The 15,851-nt window shown below is 40.7% G+C and overlaps 1 protein-coding gene across 3 annotated transcripts in view; it reads left to right on the plus strand.

Annotated features, from left to right (window-relative positions):
• Positions 1-285: 285 nt before the first annotated feature.
• Positions 286-15,851, plus strand: part of cd5 (CD5 molecule) — a 33,695-nt gene continuing 18,129 nt past the window's right edge. For all 3 annotated transcript variants that reach the window (XM_074664891.1, XM_074664898.1, XM_074664902.1), the window contains exon 1: positions 286-379. In XM_074664891.1, coding sequence (XP_074520992.1) covers positions 319-379 — 61 coding nt within the window. In that variant the 5' untranslated portion in view covers positions 286-318. The remainder of the gene's footprint in view (positions 380-15,851) is intronic.

Below are 15,851 nucleotides of genomic sequence, written 5' to 3' on the forward strand. Positions count from 1 at the left end.
AAAAAAACAGCGAATTCAGTAACTCTTTCCTTCACCTCTTCCTCCCACCTCTTCCTCCCCTCTGAACATTGTCTTTGTTTTCCCGCCCATTGGCCCTATCGCTCACACTCTGGGTGCAGCTCTCTTTGAAGGGAGGAAATCTGCAGCGTGCAGCAGCAGCAGCAGGATGAACAGATTCAGTGTGAGGAGTGCACGGCTTCCTCTGTCTGTACACTTCAGCCTGTTGACTCTCCTCCTCCTCTCTCTCAGTCTCCCTCTCTCTATCTCCCCCCTCTCTCTCTTTCTCAGTCTGTCATTTTTCACCCATTCTCCTCTGAGATGGATCTCAAGATGATTCTGACTGCCTTCACTCTTACCTTACCTTTACTAATGGCTGTTGGTGAGTGAGTGCTAATTTCATTCCATATTGACTAACTGGCCAATCTGTGGAGTATTGAGATACTCCTAAACCTGGCTGCACGGAGCACTACTAGCATTAATATACCCAAAAGAATGAGTGAAATACGAGGAGTGTTGGCTGTGTTGTTAGAGCTGTTACGGAAACTCCCATCTTGAAGTCAGAGAATCAAAACAGGGACGTGTGTGGCACGCTTGTTCTGAAGAGAAGAACGAGTCCACCTCACCGTCAATCTAACAGCCACTGCTTATTGACAGCTGTGAAGGGGACTGTGTGCAGGTCTGTCATTTTTTACAGATGGGTCTGTTAAAAAAATTAAGTTCTAAATCCTATAATGCACATAATGAGCTTCTCAAAATGTGTACTGGGCAATCTCGGGCAACTTTATTTTATGTTTTACAAGGTTCCTGAGCTAAAGATGGTTCAATTTTTCTTAGCTCTGTTACCAAAACTCTAAGAGCTCTAAAAAGCACATTTGAAACTGTGTCAGCTTATTTCCAGCTGCGTTTCTGCAGCACACTGTGGGAGCTTGGTTCCCTGTTACTATGATATTCACACTGTGAAACTGATCGGAAATATTAACAGTGTAAGTTGTTAAAGGGATAGTTCAGATTTTTTGACATGAACCTGTATCTATAGTTATGTACATCAGCGCTGTCTTACCCCTGTCAGCGTCCTGTGAACCGAGATCTGGTGCGGTTTTTGTCCAGACTAAAGTAGTCCAGCAACATGGCTGGGGTCACGAAAATAAAGCGTTTTTCCTTTCAAAACAAATTGTGTTCAAAAGAGTGATAAATTTGCATCACAAAACTGCAAACCATAAAAAAGTCAGACTCCGTTATGGATTGGCACTACTTTCTGGTGCATATCACTGCGCCGGGCGGTGCATCCAGCTGACCAGCGCGCGTTGTCACATTACAACTTAAAAAAAGTTAACGATAACATGTCTGACTAGGACACTGATGAAGATGACATTACATTTAGCACACAGCCCAGGGGATTTCTATATGAACCCGAATATACTGATGCTGAAATTTGTCAGATGGAGTTAGAACGGGTGGAGAGAGAGACGATCACAGTCATGTCGCTCCTGGAGCCACAGCTGGAGCTGTCAAAGAGAGAGTGAGTGACAGACAAATGCTGGTGCACTTGTCAGAAGTATGAAGTCATGCCAACAGAGGTGGAGTGCTACTGCTTTTTTACTTACCTAGATACGTGAAAAAAGTTCTGTAAGACACCCTCATTCAGTAGTGCAGGGAAGTCATTATTGTTTGTGATGCAGACAGAAGCTGCACCGCCGGCCTCCTCATCAATTGAAAGGTCTTGCATCTGTGGCATGATGAGGTTCCATTTGTGGCAGCAGTAGCACTCCACCTCTGTCAGCATGATTTCACACTTCAGACGAGTGCACCACCATTTGTCTGTCACTCTCTCTTTCACGGCTCGAGATTTGGCTCCAGGAGCGACATGACTGTGCCTCGTCTCTCTCTCTTCCCGTTCTAACTCCATCTGGCAAATTTCAGCATCAGTATATTTGGGTTCACAAAGATATCCCCTTGGCTCTGTGCTAAATGTAATGTCATCTTCATCAGGATCGTAGTCAGACATGTTATCGTTAACTTTTTTTAAGTTGTAATGACAGTGACAACACGCGCCAGGCAGCTGGGTGCACCGCGCGGCGCAGTGATACGCACCAGAAAGTAGTGCCAATCAATAACGGATTCTGACTTTTTTCCGGTTTGCAGTTTTGTGATGAAAATTTATCACTCTTTTGAACACAAATTGTTTTGAGAGGAAAAACGCTTTATTTTTGTTACCCCAGCCATATTGCCGGACTACTTTCGTCTGGACCAAAACCGCACCAGATCTTGGGTCAGAAGACGCTGACAGGGGTAAGACAGCGCTAATGCACGTAACTACAGATGAGGATGCCATACAGGTTCATGTCAAGAATCTGAACTATCCCTTTAAAACTCTAAGAAAAATCCTCTTAAATAGCATTACCTCATTCACATTAATTAACCGAGCAGAGGACTCGGTGACTCTATTGGCTTCTGTTACTGGTCCTCAGCCCCCTTCCTCCTCATTTGTGTAACAGGGCTGAAAGTAACAGGAATGAGGTTGTAGCATAGAATTATTGAATACATGAAATAGCTGCAAGGTGTTTATGCTAGCATGTTGGCAGTGAGAACATTACAGTGATCCTACAACAAAAAAAAAGTATTTCATAATTAAAACATGTCAAATAAATATTTTCAGCAACAGGACTTGAGCTGAGATTATAACCTCCTCAGTCAGAGAGTAAATATCGTCAAATATACAGAAAAAAAAGGAGTAAGCTTACCTCTGGCCTTACCATGGTCTACAGAGGAACTGAATAATGATTCTTCCTGTGAATCACGTGACTTGTGGAATATTCCACATTTTTTGGACTGAGTCAAAACCCAGGGACATCACCAAAGTGTGAATTTAAAGTAAATGACTCTTCTTTTTCAAAAAAGAAGAAAATAAACTTCAAGTGTAGATGGGATAAGAGGTAACACAAATTTGTAAAAACAAAACAAAACAAAAAACACTTCAAAAGGAATAGAATTATTTTATTTGATGGTAAAGTCTAATTTTGGGAAGCAACAGGTAACAATGTTGTTTTTCCACTGTTTGAGGAAGTTTGAATTTATCTTTAAAATTCTTTTTATTTTAAATATATATCAGATTAATGTACAGGACACTCACCTTGATTAAAAAATGTACTCTACCGTTAACTTTATTATTCATTTTGAAATTGTATAATAAACTTTTAAATAAAGTTATAAAGCTTTGTTTTATCTTAGTACTTTGTGGCTGTAGTGGAGCAGATAACTGTAAAATTTCAAGAGAATCGTTCAAATGGTGATGCAAGCATGAAATTTGGTACAGATACTCTCTTAGGGTCACTCTTTTGAAATAAAACGTTAGACACGCCAAAATTCAAGATGGCGGCCATTTTTAAAGATGGACGCCATTTCTATCAAACGATTCTTATTTCAAAAGTGCAAACGGTGATGCAAGCATGAAATTTGGTACAGATACTCTCTTAGGGTCACTCTTTTGAAATAAAATGTTAGAAACGCCAAAATTCAAGATGGCGGCCATTTTTTCAGATGGACGCCATTTCTATCAGACGATTCTTATATCAAAAGTTCTAATGGTGATGCAAGCATGAAATTTGGTACAGATACTCTCTAAGAGACACTCTTTTGAAACAAAACGTTAGACACGACACAATTTCAAGATGGCTGCCATTGTCATAGATGGACGCCATTTCTATCAGACGATTCTTATATCAAAAGTTCTAATGGTGATGCAAGCATGAAATTTGGTACAGATACTCTCTAAGGGACACTCTTTTGAAACAAAACGTTAGACACAACAAAATGTCAAGATGGCGGCCATTTTTAAAGATGGCTGCTATTTTTATTATATGCTCCTTTTTTCAATGGTTTTAATGGTGATGCAAGCTTAAAAGATGGCACAAATACTCCTTCTGAGCCACTCATTTGAACAAGGAATGTTCAAAATGGTAGTCATTTTTTAGGATAACCACCACCGTACTAGAAAACTGGTGTTAAGAGTGCTCGTGAGGTCCCTTTACAAGGAACCATTTACAGCCACTCAAAACTTCAAAACTGTAAGCCAAGAGTGTTTATTTGACTGTGTTTTGTGTAACTCCTTACCCTTGACCTGTCCGAATTGGTTAAACCTGCCAGAACTGCCCCCTAACGGCATAGCTCACAGAGTTCATCAGAGTACACTAGCTCCCTTACCGTAACAAGGTAACAGTCACAAGGCTTTGTTTTTTTTGTTTTTTTGCTTTGTATGCTTTCATATATATATATATATATATATATATATATATATATATATATATATATATATATATATATAAATATATATATATATATATATATATATATATATACTAGTGCTGGGCAAGTTAACGCGTTATTTTTACGCTAACCCATCAATCTATTAACACCATTGAATATTTTATCGCGCATTAGTGCATGTTGCTCACATGCTTTTATTTTGTATGTCTGTTGCTGACCACGGTGGAACCGGAAGTGAAATTGGCGGAAAAACATGATGAGTAACCAAAATGTATATGTGTATCAGTCTGCGCGCACGGCGTGCCAGATATAAACAAACGCAGGTAGTCTGCCAGGAGGAAGAGACACGATGAGAATTAGAGCCTTATTTAGCGGTGTAAGTAATGCACTGAAAATTCTCTAAATAAAGCGTGAATGCAGACCCATATCAGCGTTTTTTGGTGGGAGTCAGTTTATTTGTGTTTTTCGTCAAGTAAATTATGGCCCCGTCTGAGTGTAGAGGAAACTATACTATATATATATATTTTTTTAAGAGCAAGAGAGAGAGGGGAACAGAGACACACAGAAAGAAAGAAAAGATAACTGCACAAAGACTGAGCCATACCAAAGACTCAAGCTGGCTGCTTACTCTTCTATTCACACTTGCAGCTGCACAGTGCTGTGCAGGTGAACCCCAACCTGAAACATTTGCACCTCACAACTTAAGCTGTTCGATTAAAAAAAAAAAAAAAAAAAAAAATTCCCTCCAAAATAAGTGCCTGTATTTTAATTCTCTTACCTGTGTAGCATAAAACATATATCATTTTTTCAGGTTATTATTATTTTTCTTCATAAAATTATTTTAATAGTAATAACAATTATTATTATTATTTAACGTCTTTTAATGTATTCCTTTTAGCATTCATGTAATTATTGTTTTTACCATTAAATTATTAGTATTGTCATTATTATTGATGTGTTTGAAAATAGAGCTTTTAAAACAAAATGGTGGCCATCTTGAAAAATGTCGGCAATCTTCAATTTTTGTATGTCTAGCATAGTTTTTGTGTCCCTTAAAGAGTAGTTGTGCCGAATTTTACATTTGCATCACCGTTTGAGTTTGAGTTGGAATAATGAGCGTTCAACTGAAATGGTAGCCATCTTGAATAAAATGGCCCCCATCATGAAAAATGGTCACCAGTTTGTATTTTGGGGTGTCTAAATTGATTTTTCATGAGTGTTAGAGAGTGTATGTGCAAAAACTCATGCTCGCATCACCAATAGAAATATATTAAAATAACAAGTGTTCAACAAAATGGCGGCCATCTTTAAAAATGGCCGCCACCTTTAATTTTGGCATGTCTAACATTTTGTTTCAAAAGAGTGTCCCTTAGAGAGTATCTGTACCAAATTTCATGCTTGCATCACCATTAGAACTTTTGATATAAGAATCGTCTGATAGAAATGGCGTCCATCTGAAAAAATGGCCGCCATCTTGAATTTGGCATGTCTAACGTTTTATTTCAAAAGAGTGTCCCTTAGAGAGTATCTGTACCAAATTTCATGCTTGCATCACCATTTGAACTTTTGAAATAAGAATCGTCTGATAAGGATGGCGTCCATCTATAAAAATGGCCGCCATCTTGAATTTTGGCGTGTCTAATGTTTTGTTTCAAAGGATTGTCCCTTAGAGAGTATCTGTACCAAATTTCATGCTTGCATCACCATTTGAACTTTTGAAATAAGAATCATCTGATAAGGATGGCGTCCATCTATAAAAATGGCCGCCATCTTGAATTTTGGCGTGTCTAATGTTTTGTTTCAAAGGATTGTCCCTTAGAGAGTATCTGTACCAAATTTCATGCTTGAATCACCATTTTAACTTTTGAAATAAGAATCGTCTGATAGAGATGGCGTCCATCTATAAAAATGGCCGCCATCTTGAATTTTGGCATGTCTAACATTTTGTTTCAAAAGAGTGTCCCTTAGAGAGTGTCTGTACCAAATTTCATGCTTGCATCACCATTTTAACTTTTGAAATAAGAATCGTCTGATAGAAATGGCGTCCATCTGAAAAAATGGCCGCCATCTTGAATTTTGGCGTGTCTAACGTTTTATTTCAAAAGAGTGTCCCTTAGAGAGTGTCTGTACCAAATTTCATGCTTGCATCATCATGTGAACGATTTTTTCACTTATCTGCTCCACTACTGTGGTTGCAAAGCATTTCAGACCAGGATTTTATCCGATTGTTTATTATAAGTTTTATTATTTAATTCATCATAAATTGATGAAAGTTGTCCTTCTTTATCTGTATCCTAGGAGGGAGGCTGAAGGCTAATGGAGGGGAATGTAGCCAGAGTTTGTAACACCCTTTGTCAACAGATAGATTAATGCAAATGTTTTTTGTTTTTCTTTTCTGTTTGTTTGATTTTACTGTGAACTTCATATCCACAGTTATTTTTATTTTAGACCAAGTGAAATAATTCTGCACTGATAATAATAATAATAATAATAATAATAATAATAATAATAATAATAATAATAATAATAATAAATTAAAGTGGGTTAAGAAATAGTTAACATGTTTGTGAGGTAACACAAAAGTTTTGAGAAAATAGTGATATTTCAAATGTAGAATTTGTCTGATGTGAATAAGATAAGACCTCCCTTGTGCACATATTTCTGAGTCCTTTAAATGAATCAGCCTCCACTGAACCCGTTGTTATCCTGGTTCAGTCACCTCTAGGGTCCTCGACAAAGAACGCTAGAGACCAGATCACTCACTTCCTGTTTGCATGGTTCGATTTCAGTTTATAATTTACAGTATTTCACTGTATAGGATGGAGCACGTCATTATTTTTACTTTCTCATTTGAAGGCATTTTACGACCGCCTTATCAGTCTTTCATGACCCCCCCAGGGGGTCATCATCCCCACTTTAGTAGCCACAGGTTTTGCCTATGTGTCCTGTGTGCTGCAGGTTGAAGGGAATATTGTAGGTTGATTTTTTTTTTCTAGATTAACACTTAACATTGTCTGATTATGGCAGTAGGATAAGTCAATCATTGATTTTATATGTTATTCAACAAAAAAGGCACACATTTACAGGAAGAAGTGGCTGTTTTCAGTATAGCTGTTCAAAACGCTCATTTTTCAGCATCGCATCACGTAACAAAAGAGACTCGTGTTTCTGTACTCTGCTTTGAGCTAATGTGAATAACAGGTTGTCATGAGTGAGATCGGGCATTTTGGGTCGTGTTTATTGTGTGTCTGCCAAAGTATTATTTAATTTGACCATCCATTAAGATGATTAAAATGTGTTTGGATGAATGAATGCAGAAATACTAGCTTAACAGAGCATCGAGTCCACTTTTTTGGACTTGGTGAGTTTGCTTTCATGTTCGGATTTGTTTCGTGCAGCTGACAAGACAAGACTTTATTTCTGCACTGGTCACAAAAAATGAAGTCTTCCGGGGTGCCCATTTCTCGATAGGAAGATTGATATGATAGAGTCCATTTTGTAAAGTCTATGGATGGTGTTCAAGATGGGATACCGGAGCCGGGTGAGTCTGACGCGGCTGCTGTCCCGTCAGACAACTCCAGCTTCACTGGTAGCAGCAGCCTCTAGCCCGGCGCCCGGTGACAGATGTAAACAAGGATTTGTCAGAGATTCAACTCGAGAGAAACGTGAGCTAAGCAGCGTTGCTAAGTCTTGGTTTTCTGAATCTAGATCAGTAGATAGACCTCTGTCTTTCTCTCTATGGGCTTTATCATGACGACTCAATGGGCGTTGATTTATGATCAGCTCTTACACATACTATTTATTCTTTAAGTCAGTGAATCAGATTTCAAACTTCAAAGGGGACATATCATGCTGATCCGTGATTTGATACTTACATATAAAATAATAAAATTGAAAACAAGACCTTTCACCCCCTGAATTTTCAAAAAATGAGATATTGTATTTTTTCTGATATCCTAGAATGAGATTTGATGCCTCTGAAAATAGGTCATTGACATTTGGTTTCGAGATTTTGACCGTTGTGACAACACGAGGATCCTTTCTTTTTATTGGAGTAATCTGATAAAGCAGGCCCTCCTCTGTGATGTCAGTTAGTCACACAACTGCCACCGAGGGATACACCCACCAAGAGCCGAGTATAAACGTATAAACTATACGTGCTACAGTACCGGTTTGACCCACCACACTGAAGCGTCCTGAGATGATCTGTGTCCAGGTGGATTTTCTTCCTCCTGAGCTGCAGAACCGTCTAGGTCTGGCTCGGGGTCCAATACAAAAGGACGTATCTTACACTCTGCCATTTTATTAGTGCTATCAATGCCTTACGGTGAAGTTTTGGCAAACAGCAAACTCGTTCGGTCTGCTCCATTCAATGTGGCGATTTTGTAAATACTGCCATGCTCCAAAACCACCCCTGGCTCTACCCCCTCCGCCCCTCTGATAGAACTGACCAATCAGAGCACAAAGGGCTGTGACGTTGCGAGGTTACTGGAGGTCATTCTCAAAACGGAGCGTTTCAACGAGATCTTCAGAATGGCCTAAAATGAGGATATTAAGAACACTATTGTGGGGCAATGAAGGAACTAAATGACTTGTACTGAGGGCAGAAATGCTTTACAGGCATCCTAGTCTGGCATAGTGAAAAGGAGAAACAAGCATGATATGTCCCCTTTAAATACGCTGATGTGAACACAGCATTAGGCTACATATCACTAGCTAATAGCACTCACTCACCGAAACACCTGCTCTGTTCTCCTCTGGTTCTCCTCACACCACAAGATTTTCTTTCAGGATATTGTTTCAAGTTATTTTCCTATCAATTTCTTAAAAGTTGTCTTTAACCTGCAATATGCCCTTTAAGACTGGTACCTGACCTAAACTGCATGTGGTAACTTTAGCAAAGATATGCGCTCATCAGAAACAATTTGAGGTCCAGGTGCAGCAGTGCATGGTCCTCCTCTATCTGTCTCACTCAGTACATTTACATGCAGCTATGAGCTCAGTCACCCCAAGATCAGACTATTAAGATGCATGTATAGCTTAGTCAGACTAAAAACAAACTACGCATAGCTCGACTGACACACTTGGATAGTGCCAGTGGTGTGCGGTCAGGGGAGGCAGGGGAGGCAGTGCCTCCCCTAGGCTAACAAGAAAAAAAAAAAGTATATATATAGATATATATTTATAAAAAAAAAAAGACTCAGTTGTTCGTATACAATTGGTCATAATTGAAAAATAAAAAAGGAAATTGCTGATTTGTCAATAGAGGGAGGCTAACAGAGGGGAAAGACCACGTTTCGCGTATCTTCATGCTTGTAATGTGTGTCTGAGGCAGAGACTCCGATAGAGAGAGAAACCGTTTACTTGAAATCAGAACGTTTTGCAGGTTCGCGCATGCATACTCAGGTCTCACGCTGATTAACGTGCGCATTGATGAGGCACAGCGCTTCTCTGCCTCCGCAGGTTGGAATACCGCTCCCTCTTTGAGGTCTCGCGATAGTTTGTTAGTGCAGACGCTTAATGGAGTATACCAGAGGTGCCTGGCCTGTGTTCTTGTGTTATTGAGATACGGGTTATTTTTGTTCGTATTTTGCTCCTGCTCCTTTGATGTAAATCCTGTAGAAATGCAGGTGAACATATGTTTTGTGTTTTAATTGGCATTTGGACATGTTAACTCTGGGACTTCAGTCTGTCTCTGAACTGTAGGTGGGAAAGCTGATTAACATTTATTTACTTGGCTCGTTGCTGGTAACCGGTGTCGATGTTCTCCCGCCCCACACACACCATGCATGCACTCAGACCGTCTCTCCTTCTGCTATGTCACACGCACGCACGCGCACACACACACACACACACACACACACACACACACACACACACACACACACACACACACACAGCACACACAGCACAGACTGTCACCGCGTTAAAGGGGCAGGGCTGGCCAGTAACAGTTTGTATTAGCAAATGTGAGCAGTGCACCGTGTATACACACACATATAGAAATTTCAACTTTAGCTGGCTGCCTGCCTCCCTCGTCATGGACCTCACTGCACGTTACTGGATAGTGCAGTTGCTCTGGAACTGCAGTTGGATTTGGTAGCACTTAGATAACCGTGATAAATAGTGTTGCTGTGCTGATACAACAAACACTATAAACACTGCATCCATCTCGACCATCAGACTAGTTAAATACGCACACAGCTTCACTTATCAAAAAAGGCCACAGCACCCACAATCAAAGTGGAATGAGACATTCTCAGCCAGAAGGACAATTTTCTTTTCTGCATCTATACACAGACAAGACTAGACCACCTGCTGTGACTTTACAATTGCACTTTACAACCGCATTTTTGGAAAACTTAGTGTTTCAGAAGTATTTTAATAACAGGGTCTGTCCCCTGACATTTTATCTAATGGAAATGTTTAAGAAAAAATGATCACAGTACACACACACACACACACACACACACACACACACACACACACACACACACACACACACACGCAATAGTAGAGTGTATTCGTCTAGAGGAATAGTTTGCAGATGAGCTCTGTCAGAGTATCAACCTTGAAATATCTGTGAGTGTGTGTGTGTGTGTGTGTGTGTGTGTGTGTGTGTGTGTGTGTGTGTGTGTGTGTGTGTGTGTGTATGAGTAATTTTTAAATATTTGTTAAATATGAGGAATGCCCTGATCTGACTCTGGTTTCTGACTCAAATCCAATTCACGGGACAGATCTATTTATCTTAGGTCTATGCCATGCTGTGCTGGTCACCACCAGGGTCTTATCTGTGCATTTCTGCTCAGCATGAAAGAAGATAAAAACTGCTGCTTAGCAGCTTGGAGATATTTTACTCTGATGGTACGGCCTGGAAGTTGAATTCCTTGCTGATCTTTTGCTGAGGGTAACAGTTAAACTTCCTGTTAGAGATCAACTCACCACACATTCACACATTTATACCCCCAAGAAATAATTAAGAGCCAGTTTAAATATATCTGAATTTTATTTTTCATTTATTTTAGCCTCATTTAGCCCGGGGACCACATACAGCCTAATCTGATCTCCAGTGGGCTGGATCAATAAAGTTATGACTCAACAACTGATAAATATAAAACATATAATGAACAGAGATTTCTCAAGAAAAATGACATTTTCCACAGAACCTTACCTCAGTGTAGTGTGCTTTATAACTGATCACAGACATTTGTCAAAATCACCGTATTTCTCCTCTTCATCCACAAGATATCATCACTGACAGCATGTTGAAAAAAAAGTCTGGTTTCAATACACAGCCGTGACTCTGAATTTCAGCAGGGAAATATTGTGGCTCAGACCGAGCCACCAAAACAGGGTACACCCCCACACACCCAGGGGGCGGATCATACTCATGCACAGATCAGACAGAGGGGGGAGGGGAGTAGTATGTTGCGTAGTGTGCTCAGTTAGCGTAAGATAGCAGTGTGATACCAACAGTACTACATTACTTACTACTTTCAAAACAATTAATACGGTTTCACGTATTATTGCAAACTGACCCTCGAGCGTTTGCTGGTCAGGCCTCTGCCATTTTGGTCAGCTAACGCAGTTTCTACAGTCGTTTCCATGATGATCCACGTCCATCATCTTTCGGGCGTGGAGCCATGGGTGGGGTTATGAAGGGAGAGGCGAGTCTAAATTTGTTTATCAACAACCTTTCCACTCGTTTTCTCCAAGACCACTGACTACACCTTTAAGTGGAAACATATAAGGGTCACTGTGAAGTTATTCCCTTCATTTTAAATGTAATGAACCTGTGGATGGCAAATTGTTTTGAAATCCTCTGTGCCTCAGTGTTTTAAGTTTATGTTGGTAATTAGGTAGATGGCTTTAACTGCTACATTACTGACCTCTGGGCACTGGATATTAACAGACTGCTTTTTCAACAATTCATTTATCTTCTTTCTTCAGTTTTATCTATCTTCAGTTGTCCTCACCAGCTGTTGTACTTTTCACCATGCTGGGTCTCATTGTGGTGCAAAGTGCTCCTTGAGCACCAAAATCTGCTGCATACACCGAGCACCCAGGTCTCCTATTCACCTCTGCAGTTATTCCACGAGCCTGGTTGGATCCCCTGGTGGACTGAGTTTGACCTGCAGACCATATGTTTGACTCCACAGATCTATACCATAAATTAAAGACGTTTCTGGGTTGAGTAAAATCACATCTTTTTAAGTACAGCATGGAAGATGCCACATACATGTTTAAAAAAACGAACAGATTTAATTTTGTGTTGTAGTATGATGATAATTTCAAACTATTAAAATAGTAAAATAATTAAAGTAAAATGAAACAATTTTGGTTCATAATGAATCTCATATGTTTAATCTTTAATTGATTTTAATTTATTATTATTATTATTATTATTATTATAATTATTATTATTATTATTATGGAGCTGCATGGTTAAATGAAACTGGTTTGTGGTTCAGGGTTGGACTCTAATGCTCTGCCTCTCATGTGAACAGTTTGCCACTCAGGGTTTGTAGAGGGTGAGATATAGTGAGTAAGTGCTTATGCAGATCAGAAATCCCACCGGGGACAGCTGGTCCTCTCCCCTCAGCATGATGCACAGTTCAGGATGTTTGCATGTCAGAGATGTTAGCAGTTAGTAACTCCTCAGGCTGCTCTTCAACTTCTGTTCACCACTCACTGTCTTTATCCCTGTCCAGCCTGGGACCACTTACACTGCACACCTTACTTAAGGGTCAGATGCTGGAGCCAGGAATGATACTGACTGCATTACAGTTACATGCTAGCTCCTTTAGCAGTTAGCAGCTATTGTATTAGATCAGGGGTAACCAAACTCTTCTTGCTCAAGACCAAAAACAAAAATTTGGTGTCTCCCCAGGACCCAAACTCAACCTTCCTTTGTGCTTGATCATTCATGTTCCTCTAACCACTACTGTTGTTCTCCTTGGACTAAATTCATCAGCAGTGATCAAAGGACCAAAATATTTAAGCACGCTTTGTCAAGAGGTCAGTTTACACACACACACACTGCTTTTGCTAGACCTATGCGTTCTTTACACAGCCACACTGTAGTGTTTGAGAATACATACTGTTAAGAATGAGGTCTGTGATGTTCTTGCTGACACGTTTGTATTTGGGACCCAGAAGCAAGTAGTTGGTGACAAACGATGAACAGTCTTTATTGGCAGATATATAAAGGCACAGTTCTGAGCGGGGTTTGAACCCGCACACTTTGAAATGAAGGGTGAGTGTCTTTCCAGTAGAGCCACACAGGAGACATTTGGGACAAAGGCTCAGACAGTCTTTGAAAGCGGAGAGTTGCAACTTGAGCGGGGATTGAACCCGCAATAACAGGATCACTAGACGAGCGCTCTCCTGACTGAGCCACACAGGAGACATACAGGCAAAGGCTCTCGTAGTAGAAGGCCGACGAGGGTTCAGTAACCGGGCAGACCAGCACGGAGTAGGATTCAGGCAATACTCAGAGTTGAAGACAGGCAGGGATCAGTTACCAGGTAGACCAGCACGGATCAGGACAGGCTGAACTCGGTGTCAGAAACAGAAACAGGATCGACAGCCGGGGACCCAGGCAGATGGGTGTTGGAAATGAGGTGAGGTGTATGACATACATCTAAGTGTTGCTTCTACTGTTTTCCTACACTGCCTTGCAGGGTACCTCTAACTGGGTGCTCAGTAATCTTCCCACACTGCTATCCTGACAGAGCTACTTTTCCCACGCTGCCTTACAGGGTACCTTTAACCATGCACTAAGTCATGTTCCCACACTGCTATCCTGACAGGGTACATTTTCACACTGCCTTACAGGGTACCTTTTACTGTTCACCTCAGTCAGTTTCCCACACTGCGATCCTGACAGGGTACCTCACAGATAGTTTGTCACTCAAAATGATGTCTTAGCTCTAAATTTCTCAAATACTCAAATTACTTCATGTTGGAAATGTGATGCTATCAATCTGACCAAAATATCTTGAAATTATTAATCTGACTCCATTCTCCTCTCACCTCTTTCTGCGCAGTTCGTTGATGGGGAAGGATCGGGAGACGTCCTGGTTCTCAGTTGAACACAAATTTAACAATATGTCAAGAATATGCATTTACAGAGATCTCTGGTGCAGCCTCATTTCCCTGTTCCCTACATGTTGCAGAGACAGTTCATGAGACTGACCCTGACTCTCTCTCTCAGCACCAATATATAGTCACTAACAGAGTTCCTCTAAGGAATGTAGGTTGAGTCATCTTCTTATTGGCTCTCCAGGTGTTGTCCCCCTCTGATTGGCTGCTGGCCGTCTTCTGTCTCTGACTGGCATTCATCAAGTGGGTGATCAGCCCCCCTTCACCTATCTGCAGAGAAACTGTTAGACACACAAATCTCGCTTCCTTCCTTCCTTTAATTGTTTACCTTCCTCACTTTGACTGAAACACCTCAACTCTAAAAAAGTAATTGCTGACTTGCGTTATTAGTGTTGCACAGTTACTTCTTTTTGTTATTGGGTATAAACATTAACTTCACTTGTGGTCACTCTCTACTCTGGGTGCTCCATAAAATCCCAGAAGCCCCCAGCCCCCTCAAGTGTCCTGCAATTCATACCAACAACAATGAGCACATGTGTACCACCAAGTTAGTAAAAGCTCGTCTGTATAGTATTGTTAATAAAAATATGTCTACATGGGCTATATATTCTTTCATGGGTGAGTGACGAACAGAAGCTTTAGTCGATACCTTGTAGTCAAGCCAAGGGTCAGGTGTAGCAGGCAGAAACTGGGACGAAACTAGTAGGCAACAGGTAATCAGTCCGAAGACAGGTCAGAAGTTCTCAGCATGAGTGCAAAGACAGTCTGACACCGACTGTGTGTGGAGCTGGGGTTTATGTAGGTGGCCTGATGGCAGCAGATGAGATGCATGTGTGAGCAGGAGCACAGGTGAGTGGAGTTCGGGCTGATTAGGCTGCAGCAATGGAGAGGCAGGCTGGAAGCAGAGGCTAAGGCTGAGCCTGAGATTGTGACACTTGCAGAGGTTTGAAATGGTGCCATTTGTAGTAAACAAGTGTGGGTACTTTGCATTAAAGTTTGAGAACTCTGACTCAAAATTTCAGTGAGTTGAGGTGCTGAAGCAAAAAATGTTACAACCATACCTGGTCTCCCCTATATGTGTGTGTTTTTAAAAAATAATAATAATCATATTACAGGTTACCTCTGTAGCCAACTGCTGCTGCTCTCCTAGACCTTTGGATGTAGCTCTTTTTCTATGAAGATCTCTCAACTCATTTAGCTGGCATTCATCTGTTTATAGATGCCAGTCTTTCTGTCAGTTTTTGGGGGTTACTACAATGGAAGATGGTTCGCAGGTGATGGCTGCCCATGTGTCCAGACTACATCTTCCACTCTATTCGAGACCTACCCTATGGTTGCAGCAGCCACCTTTTGATGCCACAAACGGTGCCATAAATCTATTGTTGCAGCAGCAACCTTGCAGCAGTTGACGTCATCAACAAAGAAATTAGGACGATTGGCCCTTTCAGTAGGCAAGCACCCAACTCTGTTTCTTCTTATTCAGT

Source organism: Halichoeres trimaculatus, unplaced genomic scaffold, assembly GCF_033239565.1.
Source record: "Halichoeres trimaculatus isolate MK-OKI-2021-1 unplaced genomic scaffold, fHalTri1.1 fHalTri1_scaffold_2, whole genome shotgun sequence".
Taxonomy (NCBI): Eukaryota; Metazoa; Chordata; class Actinopteri; order Labriformes; family Labridae; genus Halichoeres; species Halichoeres trimaculatus.